General features: G+C 47.7%; 1 protein-coding gene across 1 annotated transcript in view; it reads right to left on the reverse strand.

Moving 5' to 3' along the window:
• mfsd4a (major facilitator superfamily domain containing 4A) overlaps positions 1-17,556 on the reverse strand; it is a 61,398-nt gene extending 43,842 nt beyond the window's left edge. Inside the window, exon 1 of the mRNA XM_033042811.1 lies at positions 17,093-17,556. Within this exon, the coding sequence (XP_032898702.1) occupies positions 17,093-17,319 (227 nt within the window). The 5' untranslated portion in view covers positions 17,320-17,556. The remainder of the gene's footprint in view (positions 1-17,092) is intronic.
• Between the last annotated feature and the right edge of the window lie 8,486 nt (positions 17,557-26,042).

Consider the following 26,042-nt stretch of genomic DNA (forward strand, 5'->3'; position numbering starts at 1 on the left):
CTAGTGGGAGAACTGGGAAGGGGATGGAGAGAATGGGAAAGCAAGGGCTATCTGAAGTTGGAGAAGTCAATGTTCATACCGCTGGGGTGTAAACTGCCCAAGCGAAATATGAGGTGCTGTTTTTCTTTCCACAGATGCAGCCTGACCTTCTTCCAGCATTTTCTGTTCTCATTTCAGGTGAACTAATTACCAGTTATCGCATTAGACTGGAGATGAAGTACAGAAACAGGCTCTTCGGCCCACCAAGTCCATGCCGACCGGCGGCCAACCCGTATGCTAGCACTATCCTACGCACTAGGGATTATTTACAATTCTTACCGAAGCCAATTAACCTACAAACCTGTGTGGATTTGGAGTGTGGGAGGAAACTGGAGCACCCGGAGAAAATCCATGCAGTCGCAGGGAGAACGTACAAACCCCGTACAGACAGCACCCGTAGTCAGGTTTGAAACCCGGTTCTCTGGCGCTGTGAGGCAGGAACTCTACGCTCATCACTGCGCCACGATGCTGCCCTACCACAAGGTTATTACCGGTGACACTATACATCACGCCCAATGAAACCCGCTGCCCGACAGGCAACAAAGGAGGATAGACACAAAAAGCTGGAGTTACTCAGCGGCACAGGCAGCATCTCTGGAGAGAAGGAATGGGTGACGTTTCGAGTCGAGACCCTTCTTCGGTCATTTTGAGGAACATTTTGATCGCCCCATTACAGGGAGATAGTCACAAAATACTAGAGTAACAGCAGGTCAGGCAGCATCTCTGGAGAACATGGATGGTAACGTTTTTGGTCGAGATCCTTCTGCAGCTGATCGATGGGCGGAGTGGATTCAGTGGGTTGAAGGGCCTGTTTCCATGCTGTATCTAACCTTTCAATCAATCACATTTCACCACCATCAACATGAAGCTCGGAAGCCAGTCAGACTTCACGCAAGACTTCTTCAGTTGAGCGAGGTGCTATTGTTACCATGAGACTCAATTACTCCATTGTTCTTCTGGCCAGTTAACAATCTTCCATTTCACACAAGCTGTGTTAAATCTCTGCTGCCTGTGTCCGCAGCTCCAGAGACCCTGGTTCGATCCTGCCTACAGGTGCTGTCTGTACGGAGTTTGTATGCTCTCCCCGTGGCCTGCATGGGTTTTCTAGGAGGGTGCTCCAATTTCCTCCCGCACTTTGACCAACGAGAGTTGCGTTGTAAATGTGCTATATAAATAAAAGTGACTTTACTTGACTCAAAGACGTACAGGTGTGCATGTTAAATTGGCTTGGTAAAACTGTAAATTGTCTCTAGTGTTGGATTGTGTGAGCGTGCGGGGGTCGCTGGTCGGCGCGGACTCGGTGGGCCGATGGGCCTGTTTCCGCGCTGTATCGCTAAGCTAAACAAATCAAAATACAAAGTGCCGGAGGAACTCAGTGGGTCAGGCAGCATCCATGCAGGGAATGGACAAGTGATACGTCAGGTACACAAAAATGCTGGAGAAACTCAGCGGGTGCAGCAGCATCTATGGAGCGAAGGAAATAGGCAACGTTTCGGGCCGAAACCCTTCTTCAGACGCCTGATCAGGATCATTGCCTGTCCATTCGCTCCGCTAGTGCTGCCCGACCCACCAAATTCCTCCAGCACTTTGCATTTTAATCAAGATTTCAGCATCTTCAGTTCCTTGCCTCTGCTCTAGTCATAACTAGTGGTTCAACGGTAGAGTTGCTGCCTCACAGCCCCTGAGACGCGGGTTCGATCCTGACTATGGTTGCTGTCTGCACGGAGTTTGTACGAGCTCTCCGGTATCTCCGGTTTGCTCCCACACTCCAAGGATGTGCTGGTTTGCAGGCCAATTGGCGAACTACCTCGATCTTGTGATACAGCTCCAGCATCACAAAATCTAGAATATTAAAATTATTATCCTATTCAAATTCCTCCACAACCACAGCCGTCTGTGGCAATGAATTCCACAGATTCACCACCCTCTGTCTAAAGAAATTCCACTTCAAGGTACATCCGTTTATTCGGGGGCTAAGCCCTCTGGTCCTAGACTCTCCCACCAGTGGAGATATTTTATCCACCTCCACTCTATCCAGCCCTTTCACTATTCGGTAAGTTTCAACGAGGTCCCCCCTGATCCTTCTAAACTCCAGTGAGTACAGGCCCAGTGCCGTCAAATGATCAACATACGTTAACCCAATCATCCCCGGGATTATTTTTGTACCCTCTCCAGCGCCAGCGCATCCTTCCTCGGATATGGGGCCCAAAAACTGCTCACGATACTCCAAATGCGGTCCGAACGGCGCCTTATAAAGCCTCTGCCCGAGTGTCAGCTGACCAAACATGTCTGCCACCACCAAGAAGCCTCATGGGGGATAGACAGAACATACTGGAGCAACTCAGCGGGACAGGCAGCATCTATGGAGAGAAGGAATGGGTGACGTTTTGGGTCGAGACCCTTCTTGGAGGTTGAGTAAACGTGCCAAGGCCTACTAGATCCAGCAACCTGCCCTACACGACTCTTCACCCTCCAGCACCTGAGCGACCAACTTCCATGTCCCACCTGACAATCATTCACTGCTCCAGCCAAGTTTCCTGCCAACACCCCTTTGATTATATTTCACTCTGAAGGTTGTGAAACCGGTTTTTTTTTGTGAGTAGATTATGTTAATGACACGCCAGCAAATTGCTTTCATGCAGTTTTGATGATAGTCACTTAGTTTAGTGATGCAACATGGAACAGGTCCTTCGGCCCACCAAGTTCATATCGACCATCGATCACCTGCTCCCGCTAGTTCTGTTATCCCACTTTTCCCCAATCACTACCTCCACACGAGGGGCAATTTTACACAGGCCACTCTCCTAACCAACCAAGCCGCAGGTCTTGAGATGTGGTAGGAAGCCAGAGCACCTGGAGGAAGCCCGCAAAGTCACAGCAGGGACGTGCAGACTCCACACAGATGGCACCCGAGGTCGGGATTGAAGCGGGTCTCTGGCGATTCGAGGCAGCATTTCAACCAGCTGTGCCACTGGGCTGCCCTTGTTCTTGGGCAGTCCCTCATTTTCAATGGTGACTCAACCATGGGGGCCGAAGAATACCTTGCCACGGTATGCAAATAGTCGCCCATAAAGGGCACTTACAAAGTCACAAATTTACCCCCCCTCGCGTCAGTTCCCCCTTTGTTCTTCCCCCTCCCAAGATAGGGCACCTTGGTTGGCGTGGGCAAGGTGGCCCAAAGCGCCCATTTCCACGCTGTACGACTCTGTGACTATAATCTAGTCAAAATAATTCAGTGCTTCAGGCAGCGTCTCTGGAGATTTTAACTGGATAGGTTGCTTTTCCGGTTGGGATCGGTCTTCAGACCGATTGTTGGAGTGGCAGTGGGAAAAAAATAAAAAAGGAAAAAAAACAAACTGTAATTGAAAAGAATTTAAAATGGATAGTTGAAGTTTCGGGTCGAGCCATCTGAAGAAGATTCTCGACCCCAAATGTCTCCTATCCATGCTCTCCAGAGATTCAGACTGACATGCTGAGTTAGTCCAGCATTTTGTGTCTATCTTTAATACAATCAAGTCAAACTAAAATAGAACAGATAGGGCAAATGGGAAGATACAGAGGGCAAAATATAGTTCTTAGTATTGTAAAGCATCACTTCCATCGGTAAAAGTCCAACATCGACAATGTGGTAGAGGTGAATTCGACTGAACCTTAGCTTATGGAAGAACCGTTCAGAAGCCTGATACAGAGGGGAAGGTGGTGTCCGGAACCTTAGTTATAGAACTATCTTTTTTCACCCACCACATGTATACCAAGCAAACTTGTCTCCATTAATTCTGTATCACTCTATCCCCAGCTCATTCAAATACCTGTAAAAATGCTTTTAGTCTCTAGTTTTAGAGATACATTGCAAAAAAGACCTTCGACCCACCGAGTCCGCACCGACCAGCGATCCCCGCACACTAACACTATCCTACACACACCAAGGACAATTTACACTTATACCTAGCCAATTAACCTATAAACCTGTGTTCAAGAAGGAACTGCAGATGCTGGAAGATCGAAGGTACACAAAAATGCTGGAGAAACTCAGCAGGTGCAGCAGCATCTATGGAGCGAAGAAAATAGGCGACGTTTCGGGCCGAAACCCTTCTTCAGACTGATGGGGGGTGGGGGGGGGGGGGGGAGAAGGAAGGAAAAAGGGAGAGGAGGAGCCCGAGGGCGGGGGGGATGGGAGGAGACAGCTCGAGGGTTAAGGAAGGGGAGAAGACAGCAAGGGCTAGCAAAATTGGGAGAATTCAATGTTCATGCCAACCGGACGCAAGCAACCCAGGCGGAATACGAGGTGCTGTTATTCCAATTTCCGGTGTTGCTTTCTCTGGCAATGGAGGAGACCCAGGACAGAGAGGTCGGATTGGGAATGGGAGGGGGAGTTGAAGTGCTGAGCCACCGGGAGTTCAGGTAGGTTATTGCGGACTGAGCGGAGGTGTTCGGCGAAACGATCGCCCAACCTCCGCTTAGTCTCACCGATGTAAATCAGCTGGCATCTAGAGCAGCGGATGCAGTAGATGAGGTTGGAGGAGATACCGGTGAACCTTTGTCGCACCTGGAACGACTGCTTGGGTCCTTGAATGGAGTCGATGGGGGAGGTGAAGGGACAGGTGTTGCATTTCTTGCGGTTGCAACGGAAAGTGCCCGGGGAGGGGGTGGTACGGGAGGGAAGGGAAGAATTGACAAGGGAGTTGTGGAGGGAGCGGTCTTTGCGGAAGGCAGACATGGGGGGGAGATGGGAAGATGTGGCGAGTGGTGGGGTCACGTTGGAGGTGGCGGAAATGGCGGAGGATTATTTGTTGTATTTGCCGGCTGGTGGGGTGAAAGGTGAAGACTAGGGGGACTCTGCCCTTGTTGCGAGTGCGGGGATGGGGAGAGAGAGCAGTGTTGCGGGGTATGGATGAGACCTTGGTGCGAGCCTCATCTATGGTGGCGGAGGGGAATCCCCGTTCCCTGAAGAGCGAGGACATTTCCGATGCCCTGGTGTGGAACGTCTCATCCTGGGAACAGATGCGGCGTAGGCGGAGGAATTGGGAGTAGGGGATGGAGTCTTTACAGGGGGCAGGGTGGGAAGACGTGTAGTCCAGATAGCCATGTGAGTCAGTTGGTTTGTAGTGTATGTCGGTCAGAAGTCTGTCCCCTACGATGGAGATGGTGAGGTCAAGGAATGGTAGGGAAGTGTCGGAAATGGTCCAGGTGTATTGGAGTGCCGGATGGAAGTTGGTGGTGAAGTGGATGAAGTCAGTCAGTTGTGTGTAGGTGCAGGAGGTGGCCCCAAAGCAGTCGTCAATGTAACGGAGGTAGAGGTCGGGGATGGGGCCCTGGTACGTATTGAACAAGGATTGTTCAATGTACCCGACAAAGAGGCAGGCGTAGCTGGTGCCCATGCGTGTGCCCATAGCTACGCCTTGTGTTTGGAGGAAATGGGAGGAGTCAAACATAAAGTTGTTGAGGGTGAGGACCAACTCCGCTAGGTGGAGGAGAGTGTCAGTGGCTGGGTATAGGTTGCTCCTCTGGTCGAGGAAGAACCGGAGGGCTTTGAGGCCATCCTGGTGGGGGATGGAGGTGTAGAGTGACCCGTACGTCTTCGGAGTGTGGGAGGAAACCGAAGATCTTGCGAGAAAACCAAACGCAGTCACGGGGAGAAAGTTCAAACTCCGTACAGACAGCAGCCGTAGTCAGGATCGAACCCGGGTCTCCGGCGCTGTAACCTAGACCTCTATTGGTCTGGTTTGGTTTAGAGAAAGAGAGCGGAAACAGACCCTTCGGCCCACCGAGTCTGCGCCGACCAGCGATTACCCCGTACACTCGCACTATCCTACACGCTAGGACCAATTTACAATTTTTCCCGAAACCAAAATAGCCTACAAACCTGGATGTCTTAAGAGTGTCGGAGGAAACTGGAGCACCCAGAGAAAACCCACGCGGTCACGGGGAGAACATGCAAACTCAGTACAGACAGCACCCGTAGTTAGGAATGCGCCCGGGTCCCTGGCGCTGTAAGGCAGCAACTCCACCGCTGCACCACCGTGCCGGCCTCTCAGTCTCCTTCATTCCAGTAGAAACAATAGGTGCTGGAGTAGGTCATTTGGCCCTTCGAGCCAGCACCGCCATTCAATGTGATCATGGCTGATCATCCCCAATCAGTCCCCCGTTCCTGCCTTCTCCCCATATCCCCTGACTACTATTTTTAAGAGCCCCATCTAGCTCTCTCTTGAAAGCATCAAGAGAACCTGCCTCCACCGCCCTCCGAGGCAGAGAATTTCGCAGACTCACCACTCTCTGTGTGAAAAAGTGTTTCCTCGTCTCCATTCTAAGGCCCAATCTGTTTCAATCTTTCCTGATAACTCTGTGGCAGCGGTGGAGTTGCTGCCTTACAGCGCCAGAGACCTGGGTTCGTACCTGGCTACGGGTGCTTGTCTGTACGGAGTTTGCACGCTCTCCCCGTGACCCGCGTGGGTTTTCTCCGAGAACATTGGTTTCCTCCCACACTCCAAAGACTCACTGGTCGGTGTGGACTCGGTGGGCCAAAGGGCCCGTTTCAGCCCTGTATCTCTAAACTAAACTAAATCCAAGTCATCGAATCCAGGTAACATCCTTGTGAATTTTCTCCGGATCTGCTCTAGCTTAAACAGGTCCTCCCTATAGTGCAGTAACCTAAATTGCACACAATACTCCAAGTGAAGCCTGACCAATGCTTTACACAACTAACTAGTGATTTCAAGGCACAAGAGATTGCAAATACTTTTTTTTTTTTGATTGAGAGATACAGCATGAAAAGAGGGCCTTTGGTCCACTGAGTCCAGATGCACTTTTATTTTGATTGAGAGATAAAGCATGGAAACAGGGCCTTCGCTCCACTGAGTCCATCGATCACCCATTCACACTAGTTCTATTCTATTCCACTCTGCACCTACTCCCGATACACTAGGGGACAATTTACAGAGTCCAATTAACCTAAAAAAACCCGCACGTCTTCGAGATGTGGGAGGAAACTGGAGCACCCAGAGGAAACCCACGGGGTCACAGGGAAAACATACAAATTCAAAAGGTTTCGGCAATCACAGGGAGAATATGCAAACTCCACATAGGCAGGCCCGTGGTCAGGATCGAACTTGGATCTCTGGCGGTGTGCCACTGTAAATCTGTAGCAAAAAAGTGAGACCAACTGGAGGAACTCAGTAGGTCAGGCAGCATCTGTGGAGGTACGGGACAGTCAAGCCACTTCATCCAGCCGAAAAGGTCTTGAAGATGATGCTGCTGAGCTGTTTAGTTCCTGCAGTTATAGTGGTATATGGAACAGAAAGAGGCCCTTCGGCCCGACTTGCCGTGACTAGCAAAATGTCACATGACCAGTCCCGCCTGCCTGTGTTTTTAGTCCATATCCCTCTAAATTAACTCTAAAGCATTCTGATTTCAAATACTCACCACATCAATGTCTTTGGTTGTTGAGGCCTACGTCCCTGAACTGTCCTTTTCACAATTTCCACCTCATTTTAGACACAAAAAGCTGGAGTAACTTAGTGGGACAGGTAATATCTCGGGAGAGAAGGAATGGGTGAGGTTTCGGGTCGAGGCTGTTCTTCCAACTCATTTTGTTCATTAAAGATGCGCTCACAATGTTCCTCTGTGACGACTGGTCCTAATATCTCCCCACGTGGTATATTGTAAATTGTTTGGAGTGATGCCACAACAATGGTCTTTGGTACGTTCAAATGTTGCTTTTATTGGCACGTGTTGCGCAAAGTGCAATTATTTTCTAACAAACAGTCCAGTACCCATGCACATCCACGATTAGGAAGCGTGCAAAAATAGTCCACTGATCCCGCGTGCAAGAGGCGCCATGTCCACGCTCTAGGTTTTATGAGCAGTGCCCGTTTCAGGCGAGCCCCAGGCTGCTGCATGGCCTCCAGCCGTCGCCTTTCTTGGATGTCTGGATGATGTCCCTCTCCTCGCCCATCCACCTGTGTTCTCCAAGGGGAGCCTCCCGCAGACAACCTTGAAGGCACGGCAGGCCAGACCCTGGCTCCCTCTCCTCTCCTACCTGCCATGCTCCTCGCCCGCCATTGTTCAACTAGGATGGTGGCCAAGTTTATCTGTAGATTAACCTGAAACGCTCACAGACATGGAGTTGTATCTAGAAGGAGCCCAATTTGGTTGACATTAGCCAGAGCTTTTTGTTTGCTTTTATAATCAGGGACATTGGCTTTATTTTTGATGAATACTGATTATTGCACAGAATCAGCCTTCATAAAGAATGGTGAAATGGCAAGTTATTAATTCATGACTCAGCCATGATTTAATTTTTTATATGGTGGTAACAGCAGGTTTAGTTTAGTTTAGAGATTAGAGATGCAGTTGGCACTGACCAGCGATCCCCGCTACACTAACACTATCCTACACACGCTAGGGACCATTTACAATTTTACCAAAGCCAATCAGCCTACTAACCTGTACGTCCTTGGAGTGCGGGAGGAAACCGGAGATCCCGGAGAAAACCCACACAAGTCACGGGGAGAACGTACAAACTCCGTACAGACAAGCAGCCGCAGTCAGGATCGAACTCGGGTCTCTGGCGCTGTGAGGCAGCAACTCTACCGCTTCGCCACCATGCAGGTACATAGTCACAGGTAGATAGGGTGGTGAAGATGGCCTTTGGTACATTGGCCTTTGTGATTGAGATTGTCGGTTTGAAAAACTTTGTCAGGATGATACGGGTGCATTGTGTAGATGCTGCACACTGCGGTTGATTAGTAGGGGTGTCAGGGATTATGGGGCGAACGCAGGAGAATGACAATAGACAATAGGTACAGGAGTAGGCCATTCTGCCCTTCGAGCCAGCACCGCCATGCAATGTGATCATGGCTGATGATCCCTAAACAGTACCCCGTTCCTGCCTTCTATCCATATCCCCTGACTCTGTTACCTTTAAGAGCCCCATCTAGCCCTCTTGAAAGTATCCAGAGAACCGGCCTCCACCGCCCTCTGAGGCAGAGAATTCCACAGACTCACAACTCTCTGTGTGAAGAAGCGTTTCCTCGTCTCCGTTCTAAATAGCTTACCCCTTATTCTTAAACTGTGGCCCCTGGTTCTGCACTCCCCCAACATCAGGAACACGTTTCCTGCCTCTAGCTTGTCCAAACCCTCAATAACCTTACATGTTTCAATAAGATTCCCTCTCATCCTTCTAAACTCCGGAGTATACAAGCCCAGCCATTCCATTCTCTCAGCATATGACAGTCCCGCCATCCTGGGAATTAACCTTGTAAACCTACGCTGCATTCCCTCAATAGCAAGAATGTCCTTCCTCAAATTAGAGGACCAAAACTGCACACAATAATCCAGATGTGGTCTCACTAGGGCCCTATACAACTGCAGAAGGACCTTTTTGCTCCTATACTCAACTCCTCTTGTTATGAAGGCCCACATGCCATTCGCTATCTTCACTGCCTGCTGTACCTGCATGCTTACTTTCATTGACTATGGGGTGGGGGTGAGAGGGAAAGACAGATCAGCCATAATTGCATGGCGGAGTAGACATGATGGGCCAAATGGCCCAATTCTGCTCCTATCACGAATGAACTTATGCATTAGTGGTGAAGAGGAATGACAGTTCAAGATGCTAGAGTTCTCTTCAATAGGTTGGGGGAGAAATGAACAACAGGAGGATTCACGGCAAATAATCATGGCTGATCTGATCAAGCGTCCTAACCCGAAACGTCACCCATCCTTTCTCTCCATAGATGCTGCCTGACCCGCTGAGTTACTCCAGCACTTTGTATCCTCCTTTGGTCTACACCAGCATTGGCAGTTCTTTGGTTCCACTAACATAACTTATTATTAGGTCAAGGGACACAAAGCAAGATGGAAGAAATCCACATCAACAGTGGCCGAGATTGGTGGAACAGGCCAATACAGCTAACTGGCCTCCTTCCACCTACCTATTACAGGTGGAAATTCCTTACTTAAATTATCTTTACTTTTACGATCAATTATATACACCAACATTCTTGAGTCCTTGTTCATACATACCCACCAAACCACATTTCTAAAGCAACTTTGTAACTTGGACCTTTCTCACATTGCTGTTTGCAGAAGCTTGCTCTGTGCAAATTAGCTGCTGCTCAATCCACAGGTTCCCCCCCGCCACGGGTACCATGTAATCCCGTGCTACCGGCTCCATGGTCGGATAGTCGGCGACTAAACTGTCTCCCCCACCTGGTTTGCCAGGTGAGGAGGGGGCGTTGGACCCCCAGCTGGACCAAAAACAAGACCTGTCAAAGGGCGGATGAGCTTCTAGCGAGCCAACGGCCATCCACACTTCAGTAGAAGTTGCAATACAAGAGCATTGTAAGGAACGATGATAAAGCACACACACACACACCAAAATCCTATACTTCCAGCGCCGGAAGTCCGCAGGAACTGGAGGACAGAGATGTGTGGTGCGTCCGTCACCGTTCCCGTTGGACACCAGTACCACTGCATCGCTAACGTTTTCAACGATGATGAGTGAATGCAATCCACAATGGTCTTATAGAGGTGTATAAAATAGATCTGGTAGATGCACAGAGGAATAGATCTGGTACACGCACAGAATCTCTTGCCCAGAGTTGGGGAAAATCAAAAACCAGAGGGCACAGGTTTGAGGTGAAGGGAGAAAGATTTTACAGGAATCTGAGAAGTAACTTTTTCCACACAAAGGGTGGCGGGTATATGGAACCAGCTGCCGGAGGAGGTAGTTGAGGGAGGGACTATTGCAACGTTTAAGCAACAATTATACAGGTACATGGAAAGGACAGGTTTAGAGGCGAAAGGGCCAAACCTAGGCAGGTGGGACTATTGTAGATGGGGCATGTTGGTCGGTGTGGGTAAGTTGGGCCGAAAGACCCATTTCCACACTGTATGACTATGACTCAAAATCAAAAGTGCTTCAATGGCTTTTGAGGATGTTCTGAAAATAATATGCTATAGAAATGCAGGTCAGCCATTCCTCGCCCATTTTTCTTCATTCAAATTTTAAAAGATTGTGTTTTTTCTCAAAGTTCGATTTTATCGTATCTTTGAAAGTTTACATTATTATTAATTTTGAGATACAACATGAAAACAGGCCAAATGGCACACAGAGACCACGATGACCACTAATCACACATTCACACGAGTTCTGTATTATCCAACTTTCTCATTCACTCCCTGCACACCAGGGGCAGTTTACAGAAGCCAATCAACCTACAAACCCGGCGCAACTTTGGGATATGGAGGAAACCCGAACACCAGGAGGAAACCCACGCAGTCACAGGGAGCACATGCAAGGGCGGCACGGTGGCACAGCGGTAGAATTACTGCATTACAGCACTTGCAGTGCCAGAGACCCGAGTTCGGTCCTGACTACGGGTGCTGTCTGTACGGAGTTTGTACGTTCTCCCCGTGACCGCGTCGGTTTTCTCTGAGATCTTCGGTTTCCACCCACACTCCAAAGATGTGCAGGTTTGTAGATTAATTGGCTTGGTACAAGTGTAAATTGTCCCTAGTGTGTGTAGGATAGTGTTAATGTGCGGGGATCGCTGGTCGGTGCAGATTTGGTGGGTCAAAGAGCCCGTTTCCGTGTTGCATCTCAAAACTAAACTAAATTAAACAAACTCAACATAGGCAGCAGCTGAGGTCAAAATCAAGTCCGGGTCACTGGCGCTGTGAGGCAGCAGCTCTACCAGCTGCACCACTGTGCCAGTATGTATATCTCACTGTTCCAAAACCCTGCACTACAATCTTGCACTGCCCCTCTGTTATGCACTCATTGTAATATTTATTGGTGTATTTATCATCACTGCATGTAACTGTTTATTTTATGAGCTTCAAGTAAACAAGGAACTATATTCCGCCCTGATGCATCTGACAATAAACTAATCTGTAATCTGAAAAAGCAAATGGATTTTCAAAACACCATTAACATCACTGCAGGCCCACTATCGAAATGGAATTCCTTAATTTTTTAATCAATTGTCATCTTATACTTTCAACTGAATAATGTGTTTTTCCCCCATTTTAAACCATCACGTGCAGCTTCCTATTTCACCCAGACTGGGTCTATTTTAATCGAGTATGAATCTCAACAAATAGTTGATTCACTCAAATGTTCACCTCAGGGAAAGAAATTTGCCCAGATTTTCCTCTTGTCAGTTGAAACAACAGTTTGCCAAAAACCCCCCCCCCACAAAAACAAACTCAGCACGGTGGCACAGTGGAAGAGTTGCTACCTTACAGCGCCAGAGGCCCGAATTCGCTCCCGACCACGGGTGCTGTCTGTATGGAGTTTGTACGTTCTCCCCGTGACCTGCGTGGGTTTTCTCCGGATGCGCTGGTTTGCTCCCATACTCCAACTACGTACAGGTTTGTAGAATAATTGGCCTGTTGTACATGTAAATTGTCCCTAGCGTGTGTAAGATAGTGTTATTGTGCAGTGATCGCTGGTCGGCGCGGACTCAGTGGGCCGAAGGGCCTGTTTCTGCGCTGTATCTCTAAACTAAAACTGAACTCATTTAGGTTTTGCACAGTTATGAGAATGGATAAGTAAAACTGAAATTAACTTTGAACGCCAAAGATTTATTAATTTGTAAAAGGTTATATTATGAACTGATATTTCTTCACATTGAAACACCAAATGCATTTGCAGCCATTGTTGTGTTCAGTCTCGTTTCTGTGTTCCAAGATAGATATGGATTACAGTCCCATTCCAGGAACTTCAGGCTATCTTATCATATGTCAACAGTGCAGCAGAGAGATATATTTATCTGTATTTATGGAGATGCTAACTTTTAGATGAGAAGTTACACTATCTTATCTCCCTGCAGTGCATGCAAAATCCCAAGAAACAATTAAAAAAAAAATAGAACTCTTTCCTGTGTTCAGACCAAGATGTGAATTGAATTGAATTGAACTGAAAGGTACAGCATGGAAACAGGCCCTTCGGCCCATGCCAACCATTCATCACCCATTCACTCTGGTTGTATTGTCCCACTTTTGCATCATCTCCCGACATACTTGGAACAATTAACCTCCAAACCCGCAAGTCTTTGGGAGGTGGGAGAAACCCACACAAGACACAGGGAGAATGTGCAAACTCCACACAGACAGCACCTGGGGTCAGGATCGAACCCGGGTCTCTGGCGCTGTGAGGCAGCAGCTCTACTGCTGCACCACTCAGCCACCAATTATCAACGTCAGTAGTAAAACGGATCTATTTACACTGCATTGACGTTTATAGGATCCTGTCTCGGTAAATTAGTTACTGCATTTCTTAAAGGTAGCGGCATCAAGGGATATGGGGAGAAGGCAGGAACGGGGTACTGATTGTGGATGATCAGCCATGATCACATTGAATGGCGGTGCTGGCTCGAAGTGCCGAATGGCCTACTCCTGCACCTATTGTCTATTTTTAATGTCATAATTACATCCACCTCTACCGCTTCCTCGAGCAGTTCTTTCAATACAAGTCACCCACTATGTTTTTTTAGGCCCCTTTTAAAACGTTCTCCTATCCCCTTAAACCTTAACGGGCAACCAAGTGGCACAGCGGGTAGAGCTGCCGCCGCATAGCACCAGAATCCCAAGTTTGATCCTGACCTTGGATGTTGTCTGTGTGGAGTTTGCACGTTCTCCCTGTAACCGTGAGGTTTTCCTCTGGGTGCTCCGGTTTCCTCCCACATCCCAAAGATGCACAGGTTTGCAGGTTATTTGGCCTCTGCAAAATTGTCCGTAACATGTCAGGAGTGGATGCGATTGTGGGATGGTATTGAACTGGTGTGAATAGGTGGCCGGCGCGGACTCAGTGGGACAAAGTGTTGCCCTGCTGTATCTCTAAACTAGACTAAACCATAGCTACACAAAAATGCTGGAGAAACTCAGCGGGTGCAGCAGCATCTATGGAGCGAAGGAGATAGGCAATGTTTCGGGCCAAAACCATTCTTCAGACGCTCCATAGATGCTGCTGCACCCGCTGAGTTTCTCCAGCATTTTTGTGTACCTTCGATTTTCCAGCATCTGCAGTTCCTTCTTAAACACTAGACTAAACCATGCCCTCTAGTTTTCAATTATCGTTATCCTGGGGAACAGACTATAGATATTCACCTCATTTATGCCCCCTCACAATTTTGTATATTTAATATACATTGTCCATATTATTTCAAGCCACTCTCATACATTCCACCATATTAATTCAGGCCACATTCTGCATCAGAACTAAAAAGAGATGGAGGTGCCATCATTCAGATGATGTTAAACCAACAGATTCAGCAAAGTTGGAAAGACTCGTCATTCTGTGTTGAAGTTGATAACTCCATAGGTCATATGAGAAGAATTAGGCCATTCGGTCCATCAAGTCTATTCCGCCACGCAATCATGGCTGATCTATCTTCCCCTCTCAACCCCATTCTCCTGCCTTCTCCTTCCAACGTTTGCCACCCGTACGAATCAAGACCACGCCAATCTCCACTTTGAAAATATCCATTGACTTGGACTTACAAGGATACAAAGGACATTTATTATCACATACACCAATTGGTATAGTGAAATTTGACTTGCCATTGCAGCACACCAATAAAAATATGACACAACATTAAAGAAATTAACAATAAACTAAAGACATCCCCCCACATGAATTATTTGAAGGGATAGATTGGCCCAGCACAAAAACCCAACTGAAGCTTGAACTCAGGATTAGATGAAAAGTTATACTTTATAATTTACGAACCTATCTCCAATGACGTATTACAAGTAATTCATTCCACATTTTCTCTTTTTTGATATGTGTAATTCTTTCTTTCTCTCTCTCTCTATCTTTCTATCTATATTAAAAAAAACACTAGAAGCAGAATTAATCGACAATTGAAAATTTTAAAAATGATTGATGTATATGATAATACTTTTTTACTATAATATGTAACTATACTTTAGCATAATATGTTTGCTTCTAATAAAAATATTTAAAAAAAACAACAACAAAAAACATCCCCCCACAATGGTTCCCCCTGTGAGGGAAGGCACAAAGTCCAGTCCCCATCCCCATGTCCACCCATAGTCGGGCCTATTGAGGCCTCCACAGACGCCGCTACGGGGCCCGATGTTTCAGGCCCTTCTCGCCAGGGGATGGTGCTCCGGCGTCTGGAGAACCCTCTCAGCGGCTTGGGACACCTGGAACGACCTCCACAGCCGTCCATGGCAATGACTTCCACAGATTCACCACCTTCTGACTAAAGAAATCCTTCTTCATCTCCTTTCCAAAGGTACACCGTTTATTCTGAAGTGGTGAGCTGCAGACCCACTCCAGGAACTTGAGGCCATCCTCCTTGATGAGACCCCAGTGTGGTGCTGAGAGAGTGCTGTGTTGTTGGAGGTGCTGCCTTGATTAGGACCAGAGGTCATACCACGACCCCGAATAATCTCCCATCTGGAAGTTAAAGATCCCAAGGACTAAAGGTAAAAAAACTCCAGGATCTGGCCAAAGATGCATCAATGGGGTTACCAGAATTCTTCCAGCTAACCATGAGCTATTCTACATTTTCCTTGATCTCTACCCCTGTGTCCTGGTTTCACACCTTACACTTCCTAATCTATGTACCTCCCTCTCCCCTGACATCAGTCTGAAGAAGGGTCTCGACCTGAAACGTCACCCATTCCTTCCCTCCAGAGATGCTGCTTGCCCCGCTGAGTTACTCCAGCATTTTGCGTCTATCAACAGATCTGTGTATTGTTGCCCATGCTCTGGTCGAGAGAAGGGAACCATTGGCACTGTTCCAAAGTTATAGTGTCAAAGAGTCATACAGCATAGAATCAGGCCCCTCGACCCAACTTGCCCACATCGCTGGGACAGGTTGGCCTGTGGGGTCAAGTTGGGCTGAATGGACTGTTTACATGCTGCATCTCTCTATGACTGACCAACATGGCCCATTTACACCAGTCCCACCTGCCTGCGTTTGGCCCATACCCCTCCAAATCTGTCCTATCCATGTACCTGTCTAAACGTTTCTTAGACATTGCAATAGTCCGTGCCTGGACTACCTCCTCCGGCAGCTTGTTCCATACACCCACCACCCTTTGTGCAGAAAAATTAAATATTTTTCCCTACACCTTAAACCTATGCCCGCCCTCTGGTTCTCGACCCCTTTACTCTGGGCAAGAGGCTCTGCGTCTCTATCCGACGACCCATTCCTCTCGTGATTTCACACACGTCGGGGCACTAAACCATTCCCAGAGGCCTGGCCAATATTCACCCTGCTATGCCGCCCAATACGACTTGCCCAATCAACAATTCAAAACATAATCTCCGGTCATTATCGCGACGCTGACTGATTGTGGGAGGGTGTTGTGCCCATATCGACAGCCCTGTTTTCCATATCATAGCGGTGACCACAATTCAAGATTATCTCCTTAGCCATAAAGCACTTTACAAAAGTGTCTGTATAAAGCGCCGGTTATTTGCTTAACCCTTTCGTTTCCAACTAAAGCGCCAAGGACATTTTAACGTTAAAATTACGCTTCACAACCTTATGAGATGAAGTTTGTCATCCACACAGTATCACAGATGTAAAAAAATGTGCCCCACCGCCAGTCTAGATTACACAGTGCGATCCCAATAACACACTCCTCCCATCGCCTGACCGGGTTTTATAATCCCTCAAAACACGTAGATCAAACAAAACTAAGAATAGTCGCGAAAGTTAAGAAAAAAAGTCCAAAAGAATTACGAAAGCATCGGAATTAAAGCAATGGTAGACACAAATGCTGGGGAAACTCAGCGGGTGAAATTTCGATTTTCCAGCATCTGCAGTTCCTTCTTAAACAGGAATGAAAGCAATGTTTGACTGGTAACGTTTATGACTAGTCCCGACACTGACGTTTGTGAACTGAATGTAACACGAGCAGACACACAGTGACAGATAGAGGGGGGGGGGTCTGCAAAGATACCTAGACATGTATGCATGAATGGTCGCAAATCTATGGATTATTGCAACACCAACCCAACAAAAAATCTGATAGATTTTTTTTAATTTTATTTTTTTTAAAGTCTCACGTTTTCTTGAAGAGTCCGCCGATGATGGTCCCGACCAAGACGCAGAAATTCTGGGCGAAGAACACCCAGGTGATCTGTTTGAGCGAGGAGTGGGTCTGGCAGCGAAGGTCCAGCAAGGTTGGTCCAAGGAAAGCCATGCAGAGACCGAAAGAGCAGAAGGCGCTCCAGAGGGTGAGAGTGGGCTGCAGGTTGCGTTTGAAGAGACCCCAGCGGCGATCTTCAAACATCTCGGAGGCGCACACAAACACACACACACAGCGAGCTGGGACTGACACTGAACTAACTTAGTGAAACTTCTGCTAAACTTAACTTCTGCTAAACTTAAGCGGTGGAGGCTCTCGCAGTTCCACACGGAGTGTTAGGAGGCGGAATACTCTCTCTCCTGGGCAGGTACTTGTGTCCTGGTCTCCTAACAACTCCAGACGCCACCTCTTAAAACACAAACGCACATACAGGAGGTTTTGACTGCGCCGTCAGTGCGTCGTTTATACACTCCTCGCTGTAGGTGATTAACTCTTTCCCCGCCCATGCCCGGCGATTAAACTTTGCGCCGAATTAATCTCAAAGCCATTCGCCCCCAATTTGGAAGAAATTGCATTAATCGCTGACCATGGGGTTATAGGTATTGAGCAAGACTTCAAACGTTGCCCCCCACGCGCTTTTCATCAAATGTTAGCCAGTTTGTGTTAAACTCTGATGTAATGGTTAACATGTATCCCCCCCCCCCCCCCTCTCTCAAGGAGGAAGCGAAGTCAGTCAAGGGGAAGGGAATGTTTCAGGACGTCAGGTGTTGGTGGTGGCTTCGTGTGAGTCACTAGGTTTGTGGGTTCGCCGCTTGGTGTAGGGACTACCCAAAATCTTGCCTCGATACTGAGGTACAGCCACGGTGTCGACAGCACTGTTTTACAATCCACAGTTTGACAGCTACAGGGGTAAACCATTGTGGATACAAGGAACTTCAGATTGCATTTGTGCAGGAAGGAACTGCAGATGCTGGTTTACATCATAGACACAAAATGCAACTCAGCGGAGCGGGAGAGAAGGAATGGGTGACGTTTCTGGCCGAGACCCTTCTTCAGACAAGTTAGGGATAAGGGAAACGAGAGGTATAGACGAGGTAGAGAGATAAAGAACAATGAATGAAATGTGTGCAAAAAGGTTACGATGATAACCTTGAACAACCGATAGACCAGATTGCACTTGGTAGGGAGTGGGTGAGAAAGTGGGATCATTTAGAACGTAGTGTGAACGTGTGATGGATGGTCGGCGTGGACTCGATGGGCCGAAGGGACTGTTTCCATGCTGAAACTCGTCCTTGTTGGCCACTATGCACCTAAGCCAGTCCCATTGGCCTGTACTTGGCACATATCTATCTAAACTGTCCCTATCCATGTACCTGTACAAGCAAAGGGAAGGAACTGCAGGTGCTGGTTTAAGCCGAATATGGACACAAAAAGCAGGAGTAACTCGGCGGATCAGACACCATCTCTGGAGTAAAGGAATAGGCGACGTTTCGGGTCGAGATCCTTCTTCAGACTGAGAGTCTCGATCCAAAAATGTCACCTATTCCTTTTCTCCAGGGATGCTTGCTGTCTGACCTGATGAGTTACTCCTGTTTTTTTGTGTCAATCTACCTGACCAAATTTAAAATACCTAGTTAGCCCAGTAAAAAATGGTGTTTCTCATCTTTCACTATCTTTTGCAAGTAAAACCCTGAGTTTATGTTTATGATGGTCCCGTTTATGATTAGTTTCATTCGTTTATGATTGATCCCGTTAGTCTCCTTGTAAAATTTCATCAAATACAATACCAGTTTGTGCAATACCAGTTTAATTTAGTTTCTTAAGTTTAATTAATTTAGTTTAGAGATACAGCCTCAGCCAACTGAGAGCGTCGACCAGCGATCCCTGCACTTTAACACTATCCTACACACACTAGGGACACTTTTACATTCATACCAAGCCAACTGGGAATATGGGAAGAAACCAAAGATCTCGGAGAAAACCCACGCAGGTCACGGGGAGAACGTACAGACTCCGCACAGGCAGCACCGGTAGTTGGGATTGAACCCGGGGTCTCTGACCTGTGCGTCACCGAGCAGCCCAGTTAAGGGGCCGCTGCCCCACAGTGCCAGAAACATGGGTTCAATTCTAACCACGAGTTCTGAATATTGAATTTGCATGTTTCCCTGTGACGCGTGGGTTTCCTCCGGGTGCTCCGGTTTCCCCTCACATCCCATACACGTGCGGGTTTGTAGGTTAATTGGCCTCTGTAAAATTCCCCCTTAGTGTATGAAAAGATAGGACTAGCATGAAGATGTGATAGATGGTCTGTGTCTCCAGATTAAACTAATATGTTTAGAAAGGAACTGTGGATGCTGGTTGTTATCAGCTAACAATGGCTTGTTTCCTTTATCATTGTTACATTTTTGCATTTCTTTCATTCATTTCTCTCTACATCACTGTCTATATCCCTCGTTGCCCATTCCCCAGACTATTCTGAAGAAGGGTCTCGACCCGAAACGTCACCCATTCCTTCTCTCCAGAGAGGCTGCCTGTCCCGCTGAGTTAGTCCAGCCTTTTGTGTTTAACATAATATGTCATTTAGTAATTGTGGGATTTTCCTGTGGATTGTGTTTCTAATGTTACAACAATGACTTCACTTCAAAAGGAGACAAAGTGCTGGAGTAACTCAACGGGTAAAGAGGAAGGATCTCTGGAAAACATGGAGAAGTAGTGTTTCGGATAAGGACCCTTCTTCAGACTGTTTGTGGTGGGGTGAGAAAGCTGGAAGAGACGAAGAACAGGGCAAAGTGATAGGTGGATACAGACTTTAATTTAAAGTTTAGAGTTAAAGCGATTTGGCCCACCGACCAGTGATCACCCTGTCCACCAGCACTGGGACAATTTACAGTTTTCTTTTACCAATGAAAATCAATTAATTTTTGGAGTGTGGGAGGAAACCGGAGCACCCGAAGTAAACCAACTCAGATCACGGGAAGAACATACAATCTCCGTTCGGACGGCATCCGTACATTCATATCTGGCGCTGTAAGGCAGCAACTCTACCGCTGCGCCACCGTGCCGCCCACAGGTGATAGTGTTTTTTTGATGGGCAGAAAGTTGAACAAAAGCCAGAGATTAAGAGACAAAGGGTCTGGGATAAGGTGCGAATATGAAGCCAGGGCGGCCCGGTGGCGCAGCAGCAGAGTTGCTGCCTTACAGCCCTTGCAGCGCCAGAGACCTGGTTTTGATCCCGACTACGGGTGCTATATCTGTACGGAGTTTGTACGTTCTCCCCATGACCACATGAGTTTTCTCCGAGATCTTCGGTTTCCTCCCACACTCCAAAGACGTGTAGGTTAATAGGCTTGGTATAAGTGTAAATTGTCCCTAGTGCGTGTGTGTGATGGTGTTAATGTATTGGGATGGCAGGTCGGTGCGGACTCGATGGGCCAAAGGGCTTGTTTCCGTGCCGTATCTCTAAACAAACTAAACAAGGAAGACAGGTCGAAGGCGATAAATGGGTGTGATTTCAGGTGGACGCCAGGGAAGAGTTGTTTATAGATTGGTTACCTACAATTGGAGAAAAATATGTTCATTGGGTTGTAAACTACCCAAGTGTGGGAATATGAGGTACTGTTCCTCCAGTTCAGCTGTGGCTTCACTCTGACAATGGAGGAATCCCAGAACAGAATGGTTGGTTTGGGAAGGGAAGGGAAGTTGAAAGGCTTGGCATCCAAGAGATCCAGCAGGTCTTGGCGGGCCAAGTGCAAATATTCATTGTTTGAAACCACTTCAAAGAATCCTGAGGCACAATATAAATGTATATTTATCCTTGTCTAATTGACTCATTAATAGAGTGGAGTATATCTCACATTTGTGAAGGCAGAATGGGGTCAGGAGGGAGAGATAGATCAGCCATGATTGAATGGTGGAGTAGATTTGATGGGCTGAATGGCCTAATTCTACTCCTATCACCTATGACCTTATGTAGTCCATTGCACTGTTTGTTCAGAAAACAAGTGTTCACCATAGAAACATAGAGAATAGGTGCAGGAGTAGGCCATTCGGCCCTTCGAGCCAGCATCGCCATTCAATATGATCATGGCTGATCATCCAAAATCAGTACCCTGTCCCTGCTTTTCCCCCATATCCCTTGATTCCGTTAGCCCTAAGAGCTCATATGCAACATGGTTTGAGTTTTACCTGAGCTACATTCTGGGATGCCATGAAGATCCCTCTGGTAGAAACTAACTGTGGGTAAACCTTGCCCTGTTCGAAACCTGCTCGCCAAGGCTTACTGATGTAGCAGCAGATTTAGGAGAGCTGGGCAAACACCTAAGATTTGTGTTAAGTAAAGTTTTTACTATGGACAAACCTCTGAAGCCAAATGTGTGGAGTCTGCACAATCTCACTGTGATGGTGTGGGTTTCTCCCAAGTACTCCAATTTCCTGTGTGGGAAGGAACTCTGATTTATACTGAAAATAGACACAAAATGCTACAGTAACTCAGCGGGTCAGGCAGCATCGCTGGAGAAAAGGCATAGGTGACGTTTCGGGTCGAGAGCCTTCTTCCGACTTGACGTTCCGACCCAAAACGTCACCTATTCCTTTTCTCCAGGATTGCTGCCTGACCCGCTGGGTCACTCCAGCACTTTGTGTCTATCTTTGGCAATAAACCAGTGGCTGCAGTTCGCTTCCTACACATAGAGGGTACAAGGCCTCCCTTCCATTGACGTTGCAGCCTTCGCTAGGTCCACTTGGCACAAGGGAGTGCAGGGCAGATGACATGTGTCATATCCTGCCTTTGGTTGTGAGGCTGGCGTGTACACCTAACCCTGGATTAGAGATTAACTGTTGGCACTTTCCTAAGTGTGACTGAGTTACCAAAAAATGTACCCATTGTCCGCTGGTGTTGCACATGGATCATCATTCTGTAACGATATTACCTTACCCATAAACACTGATGATTAAATCTTCTTCCTTGAATAACTTTTAACTTCAGGAGGTGGAAATTTTCAGTTCAGTCAATCATTACTCGTTGCGAAATGAGCAAGGTTGAAATGATCCGGATTTAATTCAAACGCGTTTACGGAGCGGAGTTTAGTTTGGAGATACAGTGCAGAAACAGGCCCTTCGGCCCACCCAGACCAGCGATCCCCGCGCACAAACACTACCCTACACGCAGATACAGTGCAGAAACAGGCCCTTCGGCCCAACGAGACCAGGGACCCCCGCGCACAAACACCGCCCTACACGCCACTAGCGACCATTATACCAAGCCAATTAACCTACAAACCTGTACGTCTTCAGAGTGTGGGAGGAAACTGAAGATCTCGGAGAAAACTCACGCAGGTCACGGGGAGAAGGTACAAACTCCGTACAGATAAGCTCCCATTGTCAGGATTGAACCCGGGTCTCTGGCGCTGTGAGGCAGTAGCTCTAGCACTGCGCCACCATGCCGCCAAAAAACTCCCACACCAGTCACTCGCGGCTTGCCAGGATTCGAACCAACCTGGTCGCGGTGCTTCTGGCTGCGGCGCGAACTCTAAATCACCGACCGCTGGCCTGCGGGCCTACACCAATCTACAGCCGCGGTCTCCGGTGGGGGAGGCATCGATTCAGGACTTACCTTGACTTTCATTCATCTGGACGCCCGCAGCGGCGACTGCGGAGGGGTGAGGTCCCGACCACGGGGGAAAATGGAGGAGGACTGGCCAAATTTTGTGCCTTCCACCACAGCGATGAATGCTGTGGTGGATGTTTGTGTTAAATTTTTTATTGCGTTTTTGTGTGTTCTTTCTCATTGTACCGCTGCTGGCAAATTCATTCCACTTGCACTTTATGTGCAATGTGACGAATAAAACTGTATTGTATTGTATTGTTTCAAACTGACCAGGATTTGAGCCAGGAAACGCCTCAGTCTTAAGGCCACGACCACCAATGTTCTACTCGGGGGGGATCTTACAAATGGGGATGAGTTCAAGGGTCGGGTAACACAGCTAAATTAGAGGGTTAACAAGTGGAAGATTAGGATTGAAAAACATAACATTTAGCTTTACTTTCAGAGATACGGTGCGTAAACTGGCCCTTCGGCCAACCGAGTCCGCGCCGTACACCAGTTCTATCCCATACACCGGGGACACTGTACAGAAGTCAATTTACCTACAAACCTGCACGTTGTTGGAGTGTGGGAGGAAACCAGAGCACCCGGTGAAAACCCATGCAGTCACAGGGAGAACGTGCAAGCTGTGTACGGACAAGCACCCGTAGTCAGGGTCGAACCCGGGTCTCTGGCGCTGGAAATCACCACTGTGCCGCCCCATTGTTGAAAACACTCGGCAGGTCGGGCTGCATCTGTGCAATGAGTGGCAGAGTTAACGTTTCAGGTCAATGCAAGAATTGGGATAGAGAGAAGATAAGTTAATTTTAAGTTGTGGCATAAGTAAAGGAGGGATAGTTAGGGAGCATTTAGATCATAGAGTCATACGGCCCATCGGCCCATCGAGTCTATGCTATCAAATAGTTGGCTTACTGTCAAATAACTATTAGAAAAACCCTCCACTGACATCAGTCTGAAGGGTCTCGACCCGAAACGTCACCCATTCCTTCTCTCCAGAGGTGTTGCCTTCCCACTGAGTTACTCCAGCATTTTGTGTCTATCTAACTATCAAATAGATCTACACTAATCCCATTTACTTGCACATGGTAGTTCAAATACTTGTGCAGATCTTTCTTAAATGTTGTGAGGATTTCTGCCTCTACCAAGTCAAGTCAAGAGAGTTTATTGTCATGTGTCCCAGATAGGACAATGAAATTCCTAACCCTTGTTTTAGACTTTAGAGATACAGTGCGGAATCCTTCAGCCCACCGAGTCCATGCCGACCAACGGTCACCCCGTACACGAGCACTATCCTGCACGCGAGGGACGATTTTCAATTTACAGGAGCCAATTAACCCACCAACCTACGTGGCTTTGGAGTGTGGGAGAAAACCGGAGCACCCGGAGAAAACCCACGCAGGACACGGGCGGAACGTGCAAACTCCGTGCAGCCAGCACCCGTGCTCAGGATCAAACCTGGGTAGCCGGCGCTGCTAGGCAGCAACTCTACCGCTGCGCCACCGTGCCGCTCGCCCACCTAAGCAGCATTTTCTAGATGGCAACAACCCTCGCATCCTTGATCTCTTGCCCCTCACATTAAACCTGTGTCCTCTGGTCTTCCCGGTGGAGAGAGAACAGGATTGCCTTGGGAAAACTTGCAGAGGTCATCCACTCAATGTCTAAGGGGGGCACTTAGAGAGAGAGAAAATGAATAAAAACTACAAAATGAGGACAATAAAGCTCATCGTTGTGAAATACAAGGTGAAATGTGAACTAGTGTGCCCAGTTACACAGTGGCCATTAACGGCATATTTGTGCTGTCTTTACAATGTTTTAATGACCATTTCACAGAACACTTGTGCTCAGTCCACCAAGGCCTGCTAAAGCTCTCGATTGCTGACCATTGCTAACTCCTCTTTCCATTAACATATCGTCTTTTCAGTCCTGGGCCTCCTCCATTACCTGAGTGAGGACATATGCAAAATGCAGGAACAGCCCATATTCCACTTTGGTATCTGACCTCAATAGTATGAAACATTAAATTTTCCCATTCTAAGTAATCTCCCCCCCCCCCCTTCTTTCGCTCCCTTTCCTGTGGCCCCCAACCTCAGTCCACACCCATTTCTCCCACTAGACACAACTTCACAAATTCAAGGAGTAGAATTCGGCCATTCGGCCCATTAAGTCTACTCCGCCGTTCAATCATTGGCTGATCTCTGCCTCCTAATCCCATTTTCCTGCCTTCACCACATAACCCTTGACACCCGCTCTAATCAAGAATTTGTTTATCTCTGTCTTAAAAATATCCACTGACTTGGCTTCCACAGCTCTCCGTGGCAATGAGTTCCGCAGATTAACTACCCTCTGACTAAAGAAGGTCCCCCTCACATCCTTTCTAAAAGAACGCCCTTTAATTCTGAGGCTGTGACCTCTGGTCCTAGACTCTCCCACCAGTGGAAACATCCTTTCGACATCCACTCTATCTACGCCTTTCATTATCCTGTAAGTTTCAATGAGGTTCCCCCCTCAACCTTCAAAACGAGGGCCAGTGCTGCCAAACGCTCGTCATATGCTAACCCACTCATTCCTGGTATCGTTCTTGTAAACCTCCTCTGGACCCTCTCCAGAGCCAGCACACCCTTCCTCAGATACGGAGCCTAAATTTGCTCACAGTATTCCAAATGTGGCCTGACCAGCGCCTTGTAGAGCAAAGATCCGCTCTAATATCTTTGTTATAGACCCTCAGTATTACATCCCTGCTTTTGTATATCCAGACCCCCATTCTTCTACCCAGTCCCTTTCCACCTATATCCCTCTCTCTGGAGTTATTTTCCTCCTGATCTAACACTCTTTTGTCTACTTTCCACCTGTAGCTTTAAGCACTTACCCTACAAATCTGCCATGCAACCCCCTCCCCCACCTGGTATAACGAGACAGTGAGATAATATAGAACGAGTGTGGGTTTAGTTTGGTTTTGTTCAGTGATACAGCGCGGAAACAGCCACTTCGGCCCACGGAGTCCGCGCCGACCAGCGATCCCCGCACATTAACGCTATCCTACGCACACGAGGGACAATTTTACATTTACAACAAGCCAATTAACCTCTGAACTACATCTTTGAAGGGTGGGAGGAAACCGAAGGTCCCAGAGAAAACCCACACATGTAAATACACCAAAGCATGAGAGAGAGTGCCTTATGAGATGTTCAGATCATGCATTGGAGTTTAAGGTAGGGGAGTGCAAATTGGGAGAGATGAGCTGGGCGGCAACGTGGTACAGCAGTAAAGTTGCTGCCCTACAGTGCTAACAGCTCCAGAGACCTGGGTTTGATCCTGGCTACAGGGT

This window comes from Amblyraja radiata, chromosome 24, assembly GCF_010909765.2.
Source record: "Amblyraja radiata isolate CabotCenter1 chromosome 24, sAmbRad1.1.pri, whole genome shotgun sequence".
NCBI lineage: Eukaryota > Metazoa > Chordata > Chondrichthyes > Rajiformes > Rajidae > Amblyraja > Amblyraja radiata.